Source organism: Acanthisitta chloris, unplaced genomic scaffold (assembly GCF_000695815.1).
Source record: "Acanthisitta chloris isolate BGI_N310 unplaced genomic scaffold, ASM69581v1 scaffold29614, whole genome shotgun sequence".
NCBI classification, from domain to species: domain Eukaryota; kingdom Metazoa; phylum Chordata; class Aves; order Passeriformes; family Acanthisittidae; genus Acanthisitta; species Acanthisitta chloris.
The window spans coordinates 1-18,017 of NW_008670330.1; the positions used below are offsets into that span (position 1 = coordinate 1).

Here is an 18,017-nt window from a genome sequence, read left to right on the forward strand (position 1 = left end):
ACACCTGTCTCTCAAACCGAGACACTACTCTTATAAAAAGTCCTCTGAGATCTGGAGGGCCTCTGCAAAGCTTTCCTCAAGATCATCAAGTTCCTTGTTGACTTCCAAATCGTCACAAGCAATCAAGTCTAAAGTTGCCTCACACGTGGGTGAAGTGTCCGGGTGTTCAGATTTCACACAAGAATCAGACTCTGTCCCACCATTCATCAGTTCAGCGACGTCTTCTGACAAGTCCTCCTTGCTCTGAGTCTCCTTTGACCTTTCCCTGCGTAACAGTGATTTGTATTTGTTTGGTTCCTTCAACACTAAGTCCATGGTCCCAAAGAATTCTTCACTTTCTGTAGCTTTTCTTTGCCAGTAACCTGTACTGGTAAACCCAAACTCTTCCATCATGTCAAACTCCTGCACATCCAGGAAGTCTGCAGGTGACTCCGAGCCTGCATGGACCTGCTCTGCCTCACCACACAGGCCGCAGCCGAGCTCTGTCTTCAGCACATCCAACATGTGGCGCATTTTGCCCTAGGGAGTGAAGAAGAAAGGGGTGACACTTATCCAGCCCCACAGCACCTGTGCACTGCTCAAACTCAGAGCTTAACTCTGACAGAAGGAAGGGGAGGCTGCTTGCAAACAAGTGACTAAATTACATACTCAGTGCTACCAAACTGAGTTGACTACTGTCCCTTTTTTGTCACTGTGCCTGAGAATCCTGATCTGCCATGATCCATGAGTCTGCAAATCTCATTTATCAAGAGAGATGCTCCCCACTGAACATTCTGGTTGCATTTCAAATATACCAGTGCATTTCCACTGCACTTTGGAAATGTCACCTAAGTCATATGCAGAGAGAGAGAGCGACTCCAACAGGGGCAGCACCTACCTCATCCAAACAGTTCTTATTTTCTTCTATATGCCCCTCAAACAGTTGTTCCAGAGCCCTACAAATGAGAAATTAAATTATTTCACAGGAAGAAAACCAACTTATAGCAGATCTATATAAATTAATGACTATAGTTTTTTATTTTCATCTCTTAGCTGAATGGGACTACAAAGACTGTTTTGATTATGCTGTCACAAAGAGGTCTACCCATAGTTGGTGAACCACTGGACATGAGCTCAGCAGGCAGACCCAGGTTTGGGCAGCAGATGGTAATCATGGGGTGATTTGTAGCACAACTTTGTGTGTGTTTGGTCTGTTGGCTCTACGTACTGGGAGAAACCAACAATCCAGTAGTGGTTCTACTGGCATGCTAAAGTATCCAAAATCTCTTAGGTGCACCATAGTGGCTGATATACACGAAAGTAAATAAAGGAAAAGAATAAAATACAGCTTCATAAAAAAGAATCATCCAGAGAAAAGTCCTCAGTCCTGAAAGCTCTCTTCCATTGCCTAAACAGAATGAGAAAAAAATTCTGTAGAGAAAGTGTTCTGTGACAGCTAAAGTACACAGCCACTGGAACAGATTTCCAGCAACTCCAGTAAATTTCATGCAGCTTAAATAAGACATTATTAAAAAAGAAAATAGTACAAGAAGGGTGGTAATCAAAGCAACTTTAATGCAAAAAAGAGCCAGAGGGAAACTGCTCTCAAAATTTCTTAGTTTTTTTACTTAGTGTACTTAACATTCTCATTGCTAGCCTTGACATGAGAAGAAAAGAATGAGAAGCATAGAACAGAAAATCAGCTGGGAACATTATCAACCCAGAGGAAGATGAGAATATTATGAAATTAGACTGCCCTGAATGTGGAATTACAAAAGTGGGTCAAAATTCTCTGTGAGAAATACTGGAGGTTTTTTTGCATAAGCTCAGAGTTCTTTATCAGAAGGAGTTGGTATGGGACAGAAACTGGGAGTACTACCCATATACATTACTAATTTTTGAAAAAAAACCTGATTTAGCAACCGGTGAACCTTTATCTGCAACAGAATGTTGAAGACTGAATTCATATTGGAACAGGAACAAGGACAGAAGGGAGATGGAGGTCCTGTTGTGTGAAAGATTAGTAACTCAGTTTATTTAGGAAAACAGATGTTTCCAGAGTAAAATGATTCCTTCTTAGCATTATTCCTCCTAGGGTTCCAGGTCCATTTCTAACAGAAGCTTTTATCTCATGGTACATAGCAGCAGATCTGAGTAGATGACCCCTGGGTATTTCCTGTCTCCCCTTCTTACCCAAAACAAAAAAAGAAAAGGAAATAAAACAAAAGCAAGGGGTGACGGTGTATATATATTCTTAAAGGCAAAGAAATGATTACCAATCACTGCTCTCCTTTCTTATGGAGTCCATGTGTTTCTGGCCCAGCATAGAGAAACTGAAAACAACTGTAACCCACCTGTTAGAAAATAGCCCAAGGCTAAGAATTTCATTTGTTACATCTTTAATGAAGGTTAAATATAGAAGCTCCTCTTCTCTGCAGGGAGAATAGAAAACCTAATGTTAAAATCTTTTACAACAAAGACACAGATGAAGCAATGCAGTAGGTCTAATCACCTTCATGAGAATCACAGAATCAATCGTGTTTGAAGAGACCTCCAAGATCACCGAGTCCAACCCTACCGTCGTTACTAGACCATGGCACTAAGTGCCACATCCAGTCTCAGCTTGAAAACCTCCAGGGATGGTGAATCCACCACCTCCCTGGGCAGCACATTCCAATGCCTGATCATTCGCTCTGTAAAAAATCTTCCTAATATCCAACCTAACCCTCCCCTGGCAGAGCTTGAGTCTGTCCTTCTTCTGAAGTTATAATGAATTTTCTTCATTTTTAGATTCATATAAAATTTTTAAGTATTATATAAAAATTCATAGTCATGTTAATTCTTTTATAAATTGTGAACAAGCTCATTATGAGCTCTCATTTAGTGTTTCAAGTTTGTCAGTTTTGAGGAAAACTTTCTAGTTTAATGTTGTAAATGAGCAGAAAAATGGTTTGAGTGTACTTACTTAGCCTTGATAGACCTCCTTAGTGAAGACTGCTGAGAATACAACGATGTCTCCCTAATCAGAAAATCAGAGGGCAAGAAAGAGAACAACACTCTAAATCCCTGCACCTCACTCTCTTCTGGAGCCATGCTGTGCTATTATACCACTTCCTCTTGGACAAAACCCACGAGAACATCCCCAAACTCTGCTCCAGTAGCAAAATCCACTGATTACACTGAAGCATGAAAGACTGTGGTTCAAGAGTATCACAACACCTCACGAGATGCAGAGCTCCACTACCTCAAAAGACCTCAGAGTTACTTCAGATGCTATCTGACCTCCACTCTCCATAAGATTGCTTTTTTAACTCAGAGGACATTTTCTTCCTCAGATAAAAATGCCTTTGTATGAAAAGGTCAGAGAGCAGATCAGCGAGTCATGCATGACACTGAGGTCAGCAATGAGGAGAATCAGCTTGGAGCTCTTGGGTTCTGGCCTGATTTCCAACACTGCTCTTGTACTGTAGCAATATTCTAAATCTCAGTGTTACACTTTCAGAAAAACATGTGGAAAATGCTTCTGGTCTACAATTCTCACATACCATAGAATCAAAAGTGTCTGGAGACACTTCTCCCTGAAGGGAAATACCAATTGGAATACCAATCCAGTATTTAGTTATAGTACTATATAGCCTGTGAGCTCAGATGTACAGAACTAACAGCTGTACTAACATGTCATTAGTCTCACTCCTGACATAAGTACTCACATATTTCAGAGCTCTCTTTCTTAACTGGCTTCCCAGTGGAACTTTATCATAATAAAATAATGAATTTTGGTGTTGGGAAAGGCCATTGATGTAAAAAACCCAACCAACTGAAAGTCCTGTGAGAAGATACTTATAAAGAGAAATGGCAGCAAGGGCTTATAGCCTAAGGAGCAGCTGCATAGAAAGCAAGAAGAAATGATTTAAATATTCCTTCCTGCTGTAAATCTGGCACCTTAGGATGGTGAATGGAAAAGCATCTATTTCTCTCTCAGGCTTAGCCACAGTATATCTTCTGTCTTCAGCCTACAATACAGAGATAAAAAAATCTTTATTATCTGTGCAAACACATGACAAAATTTACCATTCAAATTAATCTAATAAGTCTCTGTGATTAAGCAGCCCTATTGGTTTTATGTCTTTTCTGAGACACTCTGGGTAAACTGAGACATACGGCAGCAAAGGATACCTTTTTCTTCTGAAAAATCAGATACCAACCCTCTAGGTCCTTGATGGATATTTGATAGTGCACTTACAGAAACAATTGAAAAAATTAAAGAGATCTCTTCACATGCTTCAATACTTTTTCTTATTGTTTCCACTCATTCTTCTGCAACTCTCTCTCCTCTACCTAATTCACTGCCTGGCAATACAGAAAATGAAACCTAAACCAGCTGCACACTGCTGTAGCAGTGCTCAAGTGTATACCCCATAATGATGGTGAGGGGTGTGGTAAGAGTATCCAGAGGACTGATATATGTATTCTTACCTTCAACGTGATCTTCTGCTGTTCAGCCTTAACTCTTCTCTCAGACACTTTGTCTGCAGTTGGAAAGCTACAAAATTAAGAGAGATATTAGATTTCCAAGTAGGTTACTTTCAAAATATGTAGGATGAGAACACCAGTGCCACTGTGGAAGTTTCCCAACAGTCTGAACAGAACCTGGTACTGGACAATTGAGAAAATTTCTGCCAGACTTTTGTTCACATAATAAAACTAAGTCATAGTTAATTCTGAAGTCATACATAGGTGATTCAAATCCATTATTTGGCTGCACATTTACAGGGGCAGCTAAACTATCCAAAATAATTGTTCAGAATTAAGAATGGAGATGATCCTAAAATTAAAAGTGCACCAGGAAAACAGATGACCCACAGCCAGAAAATCAATATGGAGCTGAAGCTATCATAATTCCAGTCATAGGAAATTCCTAATTTGTTTCATGACAAAACCAGAGTTAGACATGCAGGCACTGAGGACATGGAAGGGAAAATATTTCTTGCTATGAGGTAGTATCAGTAAAAACAAAGCTAAATCAAAACTGCTCAATTTGCTAAGAAGTTCAATGCAAGACAAGGACACTAATTTTCTTAAAAATATTTTGCACAGGGTATATCTGAAGGTATTTAAATTCAAGTGATAAAAAGACAATGAAGAGCTGCATTCGAAAGTTAAAAAAAAAGATCTTTGCATGATGTATTATTAACAAACTGGAAAGTATGAGACTACAGGGGCAACAGTGGGGAACTACTTGCATTCTTACACTGGTTAATTCTTTACAAGACAGAAAGCACAAATATACACCAGAAAGAGCATAGGGAAGCGAGAGGGAATGACTATCACCATCAGATGTGAGATCTCAGAGTTTGCATTTAGTGGTGCTTCATATCCAATTTGTACAGATGAAACCAGTTGCTCCAGAGAGAAGACAAAATACTCCAGTGAAAAAAAAGAAAAATCATGTTCTGTTCTAGCTTTTCCTAAGGCATATCTAGAATAATTTCAGAATAATTATTCTGTTTTTAATCAAATGCAAATGAGAGCAAAACATGTTGCTTTTATGAAAATACTGTTATGATAACATCTAAATTTCAGTGTTTCAAAATAAAGTTTCAATCTCTGTACCTGATAACATCAGTCTGTGTTTGAGCTTCCACATGCTGCTTGCAGTTATGTTTCCTTTTTCTTCGAGCAGGAGTGTAATACTTGTACTCTGGCAGGAAAGATTTAGCATCTGATATTAAGGTGCGTGGAGTGAAAGCTTTTTGGCTCTTAGTAAAGAATTCAGAGTGCCTCTCTAGAAGATCCCCACTGCACACTTTGGAGTTGCTTCCTTGACGCCTCTGTGAATGAGTAATGCTCACAAAACTATCAGTGGAGCGACTGCATGAAGATCCAGTGTGTTTTCTTGCTGGCCTTGATGTACTGATACTTGAGCTAGATGCACTAGATGTATTTCGAGAGCCTTTTCTGCCATATTTTACTGGACTGGAGTGAACCAAGCCATGACCACCATAAGGAGACAGAGCTCTTGATAGGTACGGTGCCTGCCCAGCGTAGGGAGAGAGAGTGTCTTTGTCTTCTGCTTCCAAGAAACTCTAGGAAAAAAAAAAACCAAAAAGATTTGATTGCTTTGCAAGTGACCAGATTTTCTCATGATGGCACTCCCAGCTATTGTGACCAACTCAGAGGTATTTTCTATTTAAAAACTTTCAATTTTTGTGAAATCAAACTAGTTTCAGAGCAGCCCCAGTGCCAAGAGATTTTAAAAGAAGTGAGAAATAAAAAAACAGTTTGCTTCAGCAGCAAAACACTGGTGCTCTGTTACAGAATATTGATGGCTACAACAAACCATGAGTTTAATCATTTTAGTCCAAAGGCTGAAAACAGTTTTAGAAGTCAGGGAATCATTGCACTGAGGCAAATTATTTTATCTGGATATGCTCTGTTCATACCACCTGTGCAAGGTAAGGCAGACATTACTCACAGTTATCCTATGCTTAAAAATTTCACATTATTCCTGAATTGTATTATGACACCATGGCAAAAACAAGTAAGACAGAAATATAACTAAAGACTGGAACATTTATGCTTTGAAGCTGCAAATTTTTCAAAATTCTATGACAGAAATAAAATTTCTGTTTCATTGTTCTTTCCCCATTTGACCAAAAAAAAAAAAAAAAGCTTTACATGTCACTTAGATTTAGCTGTGTTCCTGTCTACCTCCCCACTAGACCAGGTTGCTCAAGACTATTGGCAAAGAAAACCTGCCTATCAACAAACAAAATTTTATGGAAACTTACTTATTTCATCCACATGTATAACTATTTGTGAAATTCAAGTTCTGTTATGGAGAAGAGATGACTCACACTGTGTATACTCAAACTACTAAGCAACACAACTCCCAGAGACAAAGCTTACAGTGCAACAGTGAGGGAGATGAGCTGAAGACAGTGTTATGCTGGAAAATCTCATTGCCATCCCATGCAATCAGTAAAATGTAAAGCAAAGTAACAGCTAAAATAAAACAACTGAGAAAATCCAATTCAAAACCAACAGCTAACTTTCAAAAGTTATTATCGCACCTTCCTTACACTCAGACAGGTCCAAATCAACAGCAACAAAGTGCTGGAAGACTTAAGAGAATGTATAAAAGTAGAGGTGTTTCCTAAGAAGAAAATTAAATTTCTAAGGGCAATTGAGGTTTTTAACAAACCTGAAGTTTAGGTTCAGATAGGCTAACACAGAGATTAACTTGATGTACCTCCACCACTTGAACAAAGAACAGGAAGATAAGCAGACACCTGTACAGGCCATAAGCTCTGCAGGTAAAAAAGGGGAGAAAGGGAAGGGGATTTCCATATGTGTTTTATTCATCTCTATTATGCTTCCTCTATCAAACAAGTAAAAACTATTAAGCACAAGCATTACATTACTGAAGTCACTGCAGGAGTATCTTTTATAGAAAGCCTGAGAAAGAATGGATCCAGTATATTTATGTGGAAACTATTTTGAGAGACTAACACTGAAGCACAGATTTAGCAGTGTGAGCACAATATAAAACTGGAGAAAATTCTCAAGAACATTTAATTTTAAAAAATAATCAGCTGATTAAGATGTGGATTGAAGGCTGGATGTGTGATTTTCCCCACCATGATGTGGCAATGGACTCTGCCAACAAAAGCGACAAAAACAACTGTAAAAGAAAGTACCTGTAGGAATTCTGCAAGATAATCAATACTTTTCCTGAGACTTCTGAAGTCTCCTACTGGGGAGGCAGGGAGGGAAAAAAGCCCCAAATGAAATTTGGAAATCCTTATACATTTAATGAAAATTTGTGATATTCTAACCTACTAATAAATAGTATAGGATAGTAATATATGACTAGCAAACCAGTAATATATAATATAGTATATTAACCTCTGTAATTCATAGTATAGTTTGTAAATATAAACAGATTTTCAATTCTACCATTCAATCCTAAAAAAGGTGTTCTTAAAAATTCTGAGCAATAGAATATACTGTATAAATGAGCATTTTCTCATAACTCTGTTACTGTTATTGCTAGGAATCTACAGTGTTCCATTTTTTTCTTTCAGAAATACTGTTTTAAATAAAAGTTCAAATATGATGAATATACATCTTGTGGCTGCAGTAAATGCTATTTAGAAGAATATTAAAAATGCAGATATTTTACTGTGAAAAGTCACAGATCATACTGCTGTCATACTGCGCTGGTTTGGGTTGAAGTGGAGGTAACTTTCTTCACAGAGGCTAGTATGGGGCTATGTTTAAGATTTGTGCTGAGCACAGGGTTGATAATGCAGAGATGTTTTTGTTATTGCTGAGCAGAGCTTACACAGAGCCAAGGGCTTTGCTCCTTCCCATACTGACACACTGGCAAGGAAGTTGGGGATGCATGGGAGACTGGGAGGAGACACAGCTGGGACAGGTGACCCAAACTGACCAAAGGGATATTCCATACCATAGGACATCATGCTCAGTGTATAAAGTGGGAGGAAGAAGGAGGAAGGGGAGGACATTTGGAGTGATGGTATTGTGATGGAGTGATGGTATTGCCAAGGAACCGTTACGTGTACTGGGGCCCTGTTCTCCTGGAGATGCTGAACACCTCCTGCCTGTGGGAAGCAGTGAATGAATTCCTTGTTTTGCTTTGCCTGTGTGTGCAGCTTTTGCATTCTCTATCAAACTCTCTTTGTCTCAACCCATGAGCTTTTCTAGCTTTTACCCTTCCGATTCTCTCCTCCATCCCGTTGGTGAGGGAGTGTGTGAGCAGCTGTGTGGTGTTTGATTGCTAGCTGCGGTTAAACCACGACACATACCATACATTTCCTTCACATTAACTTTCTCTCGTGTCAGTAAGGAATGAATTCTTTGCTTTGCCTGTGTGTGCAGCTTTTGCATTCTCTATCAAACTCTCTTTGTCTCAACCCATGAGCTTTTCTAGCTTTTACCCTTCCGATTCTCTCCTCCATCCCGTTGGTGAGGGAGTGTGTGAGCAGCTGTGTGGTGTTTGATTGCTAGCTGCGGTTAAACCACGACACATACCATACATTTCCTTCACATTAACTTTCTCTCGTGTCAGTAAGACCCATCTACACTAGTATAGTATCAACTCTCTTTGTCTCAACCCATGAGCTTTTCTAGCTTTTACCCTTCCGATTCTCTCCTCCATCCCGTTGGTGAGGGAGTGTGTGAGCAGCTGTGTGGTGTTTGATTGCTAGCTGCGGTTAAACCACGACACATACCATACATTTCCTTCACATTAACTTTCTCTCGTGTCAGTAAGACCCATCTACACTAGTATAGTATCCCAAAACATCCACAGTTGCTGATGGCTAAAGCAAAGAGCTTTTTTTTTTCTGTTAGCTGAGGGAAAATAAGCCTTTCTTGATGGCGTCTCATGTGAGACACCACTCATGTATTTTACTACTACAGCATAATTAAATGCTGAACTGATAACACGCAGCAACAATGCCAAACAAATGCCTGTGTTAGCAAGCAGTATAATGAGGCTTACCAGTGTGATTGTTTGCATATAAAGTACTTGCAGTCGTAGCTCAGCACTATAGAAAACAGATAAGACTGGAAAGTTTCAGAATCCACCTATACAGATGTTTTGAAAAGCTAAATCCATAGCCTTCAATGTGTATTATAACCAGCTAAATTCTTCTTGTAAACATTTTTACTCTATGTCTAAATCAGTTCATGGAGCTGTGATGTAAATTGGATTGTAGAAGCATTTGTGAGCACATGATGATTGGTTCTCTGCACTATGCAAAATGATAATTAGAAAAATATATGAAATTATATTAGCCAATTGCTCAACTAGACCTCTTGAAAGTGACATGTTCTATCCTTGGAAGCAACAGAGCTGATCCTAAAATCAGACGAAGGTAGAGGGTTGACATCACACTATCCTAAATTTAAGCATTCATTATATATGAGGAAGCTCAGAGCAGTTCTTTTCTTCTCCTCCTCAAATGTTTCCTAAGTAGAACAGATCAAGCAGCTCTCTAGTGACTAGAGAGAACTTCAACCCCAGGCCATATTTGTGTCAGCCATGAGATGCACCTGTTCAAGTACTGAGAAATCTTTGAAAGACTTTATCCTGGGATAAAACTTTACTGCCCAAACAGGTAGGAGGTTTAGCCTCCAAACACACAAAGAAACAACATCAGGAATAAGGAACTGTGTTGGTGACTTCAAAAGATTTTAAAGAGTGTCAGAGAATACTGTTTGTCTGCAATTTGTCTCTGAACTTTGAGAAAATTATTTGTACACCTGTGTTGGTACAGGCAAATAAACTGTAAGCAAGCAAGTTAATTTTCTTCTCTATTCTCTATCTATAAAAATATCAGATGTTTAGCTAGGAAACAAATAAATAGAAAACAAAATCATGCCTGCAAATATCCAGTAGCACACTGATAGTTCTAATCTTCAGATATAATTTAAAAAATATTCCATGGTAGTATCACAGCATTAGATAGCAGAATGATCAAGAACTATAATGTAATTTGGAGTCAAAAATCTTGAGTCATATCTTGCTTACCAACATATGTTCCTATTCTATTGATTCAACCAACTGCAATTTGTTTGGAAAGATAGAAATTTACTCAATGATTCATTTTGGCAACACCTTTAAAAGGTTTCATAAATTATGTATTTATGCTTCAGTTTGATTAGTCACGAAACTGGGGTAAATTGAATAGTACTTACAGCAAGCTTGTATAGAGAGGACTTCTAAATCTTCATGGACCCAGTGGAAGAGAAAATTCAGAAAAAACAGATCAAAGCATACTGCTGTCATTTGATGGGCAGGAGTAAAACAATGAATCCAGATTTCTTTATAAGTTACTTTTACTTTCTAAAAGAAGTTTAGTTTCTCAACTTAAAAGCCACTGAAGTACCAGCTGCTTTATAAAAACCTAACTTTGAAAAGAAATCTTGCTAAATCCTTTTTCACACAAAAGGTCCAAAGGCAGCTCTCAGTGGGGTCACCGAAGCTACACTAAGATGAATTTAAGTCTTGAAACTAACTTGCTCTTGTATGAAAAGGTCTTCCAATAGAAAAGTTTATCTACCATCATAAAATGAGACCAAAGAGATGCTTTACAAATCACACTGTCAAGATACAGAAACTGCAATTTTGCAATAAATGAGCATCTGATTCTCTTGAGACAACTCCATTTGCAAACCACTTAAATATGGCTGTAAGTGGGCTAAGTGCCTCTCTCCACTCCCGGACAGAGCAAAGGTCTTCTGTAGTAAGCAACATGCTGCTTTTTGAGTTGCTGCTTTCATAAAACCCTAGTGTATCATCTATTTGCTTCATCTCACACTTTGCTAATGAGTTACAAATTGAGAAAGGTAAGAGAGAAAATTCACATGAACCAATAATAACTAATTTTATCTTTCAAAACCATGTTCCTGTTACACTTTTTAGTTTTGTGAGTGTGTGTGTGTGTATCAGTTGTATAATGTGGTAGGTTTCTACTGTTATCAAATACTGTGAGGTCATTAATAAAGGATATTTTACTGATTGTGCACGTGGAAATGCATTCATTCAAACAACCAGCACAAGAATTGATTGCCACTATGAAGCCCAAAAGGAAATCTGTACTGAACACTGCTGATGAAAACAACTTTCTTTGTTGCTCAGAAGGTCTTTGTTTGGTCACTTACATCATTTACATACTGACAGAACTAAATCAAGAACAATAACTCTTCAGACTGCTAATATCTTAACAGTATATATAATAAAACTCTAAATATAAAGCATCTGAGTAGGAATTTCACACTGCCACGTGTGCTGCACACAAAATTAACAAGGAAGACTAGAAACAGTTAATGATGCTCTCTAATCTGTGTGTCATGTGCACAAGCAGAAGGCCATAACTGTCATTCTTCAGAAAACAAAAGGTCTCAAAAAACAGACTGAAAGGGATCTTGAAATGTCAAGGCAATGGCAACCATACTTCAAGCAGCTAAAAGAGAAAATTAACCTCCTGTGAAGCAGCCTTCCCTCAACTGGCTTTTGGCATGGATTAATTTCTGTAAAAAAATTAATTAGGAGCCAGAAATGCCTATTAATAGGATTACTTGAACACGGGACATGAAATACCAAGTGTTGTTCAAATCAGAGATTTTACTCATGGCCAGCTCAATTCAGGTTTTCTTGCTTCAAGGATAAGTCATATTGAGCTTCATGCAATTTGACCTGATGAATAATTCAGATGAATGTTCAAAAACTCGAATCATATTTACTTAGAAAAATAAAAATTTAAAATCTACGGATTTCGGTATGCACAGACGTCACAGTCTTTTCCACTCATCTGTCTAATTAAGTCTCTAAATACTCATTTAAAAATTACATATTCACGAAGACACAAACACAAAGTTATCAGCCCTTTCAGCCTCTGCATTTGTAATTTAACATCCTATTCTGATTAACTGCCACACATGGTGTTAACCACCATTACTATGCTACATGGAAAGAGAGGAGCAGAAGAGAAGTACAGTTGTCCTCAGGGCATCTTATGCTTCCCTGTCCCTCTGCTTTACCATGAGAGGCAAACTACTCTCCTTGAAGTAATTTAGTTTCTATGTGTCCCACAGATCCAAAGGCTGCTCCATTGTGCCACACAAGACCCAGCCTGCTCCTGAGCTTCCCACTCAGGTCTTCTGCTAGAAGTAGAGAAATCCATGATGCACCATAAGCATCTATCACATCTTAACCCACAGCTGTGGACCCAATATTTTAATGTCTAGTAAAAATACTCTCTTTGATTAATATCACTGATTATTTCAACAGGTCAGTAATGAAGTATAGGTAACCACTACAAAAATAACTTTCTCTGTTCATTACATATCATGGCAGATTCTCACATTACAGTAATTTTGCATTTATAACTACATATAAACAGACAAAAAATTCACTGTTCTGAAATCACTGTGCATTTAAACCCTTTTACAAAACAAAGAGCAGGCCAGTCAGGTTCAGGGCACATTTCCACTATTCAGTTTCATAGTTAGCTCAGTGTGTAACAAAATACACTAATTAAATCACACATATTTTAAGAAACATATAACTTGTATTCTATAATTTAGAGAAATTATTTTTGCTTCTTTTTGGTTTTACTATGCACAAAGCTGAGTCTCAGTTGAAAACAGCTTCTGTGCTCTGTTGCAAGTATTAAATAATAATACATCCAGGTACATGAAAAATGAAAATGATGAAATAAAGGCACCAGATGTATCAGAATGCATAAAAAGTGAATGCTAATGAAAGAAGCCACTTGAAAATAGGAAGTCAGGTGCATACAGCAAAGCTGGTGAGCACATATTTAGCCTACAATCTAGTCAGCCATTGACCTTGTCAGGATTACAAGGGTTATTATATCTTTATATACATATATATATATATGTATGTTGCTCTCAAATTGATATATATTTTACAACACATTTACATGTTATTAGGCAAGAAATTATGCATTATGGAAGTAATTTCTACCTTTTGTATCTTACATTTAAATGTAACAGTGGCAAAACCAGGAGAATACTGCTTGCCTCTTTTGCACACCCTTCTGTTACCTTGTAAGATGTTTATAAAGCACAGGACCATATTCTAGGCTTGACATTACCTTCTTGGAAACCCAGAGTATTCAAAGGTTGACTGCTTCAAATTTGGGCTGAATCTAATCCCAACCCAGGAGTATCTTAATTCAACAATTTTTGGAGCAGTTCCACAAGTAGAGCTTTTCCCTAATGCCAGCAGCAATAATATGATTACCGAGTGGAAAAATCCTCTACATTGTATTCTTTAAGAGGCATTAGGAATTTGTCTTCCAGCTGTCACTGATCAATATATCCTGATGGCTACAGAAATAGAATTAGCGTGTCTAAATCAGCCTCACAATGCATTAAAGGACATCTAATCATGGAAACAGAGCAACCCTCGTTATATGAACGAGCATAGAAATCCAATGTCTGTTTTGGCAAATGAAGTAAACTTTAAGTAGAGCTTCATTTTTAGCACAAAAATATGCCAGCCCAATGACCTGCACTGCCTACCCCTCTATCAGAAGGCTTTTTCACTTCTTACAGACTCACTGTGCTCTTATACTACAGTGAAACATATTTTGTAAGTCCAGCAATCAATGATTTGATTAACAAAGTGCAAAGTAGTATTAGAGTGAAGAACAAAGAAACTCTTTGAATTTGCGAAGTTAAAAAAACCCAAACCCCACAACCTGGAGGCAAAGTATTATATCCAAAAATTACTTTTTATGTGTGGTTAAACATTCACTTGGTGAGCCTCCCAAAGTCACTTCTCAAAAGATGCTTTTCACCTGATAACTCAAAATCGACTCAGATAGTTTGTTGAATTATACCCCGAGGCTGCTAAACATAAGGAAAGCTGCAGTTTCTGTTGGTGCGACACACACCACACTTTTCAAGACAAATGTTGGTAGTAAGGCAGCTGAAAGCAACTAGAATTGGGACAGATATTGCTTTAGAAATACCTTGTTTTGAAAAACAAAGGACAAAAGTGACAGTCTGTTAGAGTGCATCCCTTCATTTTAAAACTGAGAATTTATGCAGGAGTTAGAGATGCACACACTGCTTGGGTTTGCAATGAAACAATTTAAGGTACTTCTTCTACCCCTAGTTTGCAGCAAATAATAAGGAAGGCCAAAAAAGTTAACAAAATGCAACATTTGGATTCTACGTATGACATTTCCTTCCTTTACTCGTGCATGCCTGTGCTTTCACCCATAACTAAGAGCCATGTATTGAATTTCAAAGCATTATTTCTCTGCACTGCAGTAATGTCACACTCAGGCTGCCTCCTACAAAAACCAGTCACACAGAAAGAAACCAATGGTGAGTTTTCTGTACTGCTTGGAAATGCCCTTCAGCTCTACACATATCTAAATAACATTGCAGTTAAAATCAACAGAATTAAAACATCATTCTGCTTTAAGCTGCAATTGCTCCTTTACATTGATGAAGAAGAGAATGCAATTTATTAGGCTATTTATTTATTATTTGGAAAGATATACCATATATCTGGATGAAATTCCAGCCAAAACAAGTGAACTTATGTACATAAACAGAATATATATATATACACATACACACACACAGAACAGTATATTCTGATGATTTAAATACCATTTTCACTTTGAATGATTGCAAGTCACACATGTAGTATACTGTTAGATATGAAATGTTTTTCCAAACAGGACTCTGGATAAAGAAAAAACCAGCTGATTCTTGAATCTTCTGCATGGAAGGTTAGAAGTAACTAGAGTTCTGCCTTAGGAAATGGTAGAAAGCTCTGGAGTGACAGAGAGGACATAGGAACTTCAGCTGAGTTGAAAGGGAGAGAATTCAAGGGTAATTAGAACTTGTATTTACTGCAAGCACTCTTCATCCAGACATGCATTCGGTGCTGGGCACATGCCAGGCGGACCCTTGTCTATTTTCTGCTGCTTAAAATATGCCAGTCCTCACCCTGGAGCAGTGGTCAGCTGTTATTATGGGAGAGAGGTATATGATAATATCTACTAAACAAAATTAAAACATCTACCTTTCCCAAAGAGGACGCCAGCAGCCTGCTGCTCCCTCTTGAGCTGCATCGGGAGGCAGTTTTATACACACTCATTTCCTCTTCACACCTGGCTATCTTCTTTTTCAGTTTCTCTCTTCTTTGCTGGTCAGCAACTTAGGGAAGAGACAAAGTTTGTCAGACCCAAACTGAAATACTCTTTTTCTTCCTAAGTGATTTGAAAACATCATAGTGGTTTCCAACTGCTCACTAAAGTCAGGCTATTGAGATGTTCCACTTCCAACACACAGCAGTTACGAAATTTACATCTATTCTTAGAAGAAAAATAATAAAGTATGCTGGTAGCTAAAGCTGTGTATGAGCTGAAGCTGTGCCTTAGCTTTCCTGAAGCATTCTTATCTCACAACAAACACCAGCATACAGGAATTACAAGATCAGTATGGCTAACAGAGCACCCTGCTCAAAAACTCACAAGCTTGCTATCAATTTTTTACAGATAAAACTCCTGTGATGGTACTTTCGTCCAGTATTTCTGAAAAAAAACGTTTCCTGTTAGTAAATTGGACATGGAAAAAAATCCATGCTCCCAGATACAGAAATCCAGGGCAAAACAAGCAAGTTCATGTCAAGAACATAAAGAAATTAAGGCAAACTCTGAAAGGGCCACCATCAAATGGGGGTGGGGAGCATTTATTAGTCCACACAGGTCTGCAGTATGAGACCTTGTCTGCAGTGTCAGAAGACAAGTTATGTATCCATGTCATCAGATAAAGGAAGGAGCCCAAAAGATAGGTAAATTTTCTGTGTTTAAGTTTGCCATCAGTCACCTTAATCTCCTACTTTACATAATAGAGTCCAAAGTTTTTGTATATGGTGAGCACCCAGGTGTCACAGATGAATCATAGAATCATTTAGGTTAGAAAAGACCTCCAAGATCATTAAGTTCAACCTTTGACCCATCATCACCTTGTCAACTACACCACAGCACTACATGCCACATCCAGTCGTTCCTTGAACGCATCCAGGGTGGTGGTGACTCCACCACCTCTCTGGATAGCCTGTTCCAATGCTTGACAACCCTTTCCATGAAACAGTTATTCCTGATGTCCAGCCTGAACCTCCCCTGGCACTGCTTAAGGCTATGTCTTCTTGTCTTGTCGCTAGTTGCCTGGGAGAAGGGGCTAATCCCCACTTTATTACAACCTCCTTTCAGGTAGTTGTAGGGAGCAATAAGGTCTACCCTGAGCTTCCTTTTCTCCAGCTAAATACCCTCAGTTCCCTCAGCTGCTCCTCATATGATTTACTCCCCAGACTCTTCACTAACTTTGTTGCCCTTCCCTGGACACACTCCAGCACCTCAATGTCTTTCACATAGTGAGAGGCCCAGAACTGGACACAGTACTCAAAGTTCATAAAGCTGAAAAATCCAAATGAGGCTGATGAGAAACATTAATACTTTCATTTCCAAATAGGAAAAAAAAAAGAGGGTTTATAAAGCAAGCATACTTTTGAAGTCTACTGTATACTCAATGACACCTGTTTTAACTCTTGACTACATTTGTTATTCATTTAACACAGACCCAAGTGTATGAACACTTTGATACAGGCACAGCAAGGCCTATGAGGATTTCTTCTTTGGTTTCATAATGTATTTATATCATACTCTGGCAGACCCCAATCTGCACACACACTTCTCTACTCAATGCATAGAAATGTAAATAATTTCATGGATTGGTGTGGTACATTCTTCTAGACAGCTGAGACCTACAGCAATTTAAGGACATTTAATCAGCCTTTAAAATGCACTGATCTTTGTACATGAACCTTCCATACATGTTAATGCTCAGGTAATATTTAAATACTTGTATTCATTTTATTAAACATTTTAGTCCCTTTTTAAACTAGAAACGAATCTTTCAGATGCAAAATCCTTGTGCTCATTGCCCAGGGAAATCCCTCTTTATCTTTCTTTCAATTCTTACAAGTGATATATAAAATACAAAGTAATTTTTTTTATGGCTGTTGATTTATCCAGCATATGCCATTAGAATCATTACAATATGAAGCTGCTTTTATTACAGGAAAAATATTAGCTGAAGCTAAGAAATGCTACATTATACAACTCTGAATTAAAAAATACACCTTGGAACAGAAGGATAAAATATACTGTACCATTAAATAATTAAAGCTGAGTATTCTTCTTCCTACACTGAATTATTGTTATGTGGACACTCTAAATAACTATTATTTCTACTTGTGTATGTCTTCAGAGTTACATACAAGCACTCAAAAATTAGCTACAGGTTAGAAGTTTAGTATGTTTGAGATAAATCATTATTCATCCTGGGCCAATACAGTGTGTCTGTGTGCAAACATGCATGGAAGCTGTAAAAACTCATGTCTTGCCTACTGCTCAGGTAAAATGGTGATGGCTGATGTGTGTAGAATGTACATG

At 38.0% G+C, this 18,017-nt stretch overlaps 1 protein-coding gene across 1 annotated transcript in view; it reads right to left on the bottom strand.

Moving 5' to 3' along the window:
• Positions 1-30: 30 nt before the first annotated feature.
• Positions 31-18,017, bottom strand: part of SPATA7 (spermatogenesis associated 7) — a 28,738-nt gene continuing 10,751 nt past the window's right edge. The window contains exons 5-12 of the mRNA XM_009073649.1: positions 15,584-15,717; positions 5,593-6,065; positions 4,456-4,522; positions 3,922-3,992; positions 2,945-2,998; positions 2,334-2,411; positions 878-935; positions 31-519 (exon numbers count right to left, since the gene is read on the bottom strand). Coding sequence (XP_009071897.1) covers positions 31-519; positions 878-935; positions 2,334-2,411; positions 2,945-2,998; positions 3,922-3,992; positions 4,456-4,522; positions 5,593-6,065; positions 15,584-15,717 — 1,424 coding nt within the window. The remainder of the gene's footprint in view (positions 520-877; positions 936-2,333; positions 2,412-2,944; positions 2,999-3,921; positions 3,993-4,455; positions 4,523-5,592; positions 6,066-15,583; positions 15,718-18,017) is intronic.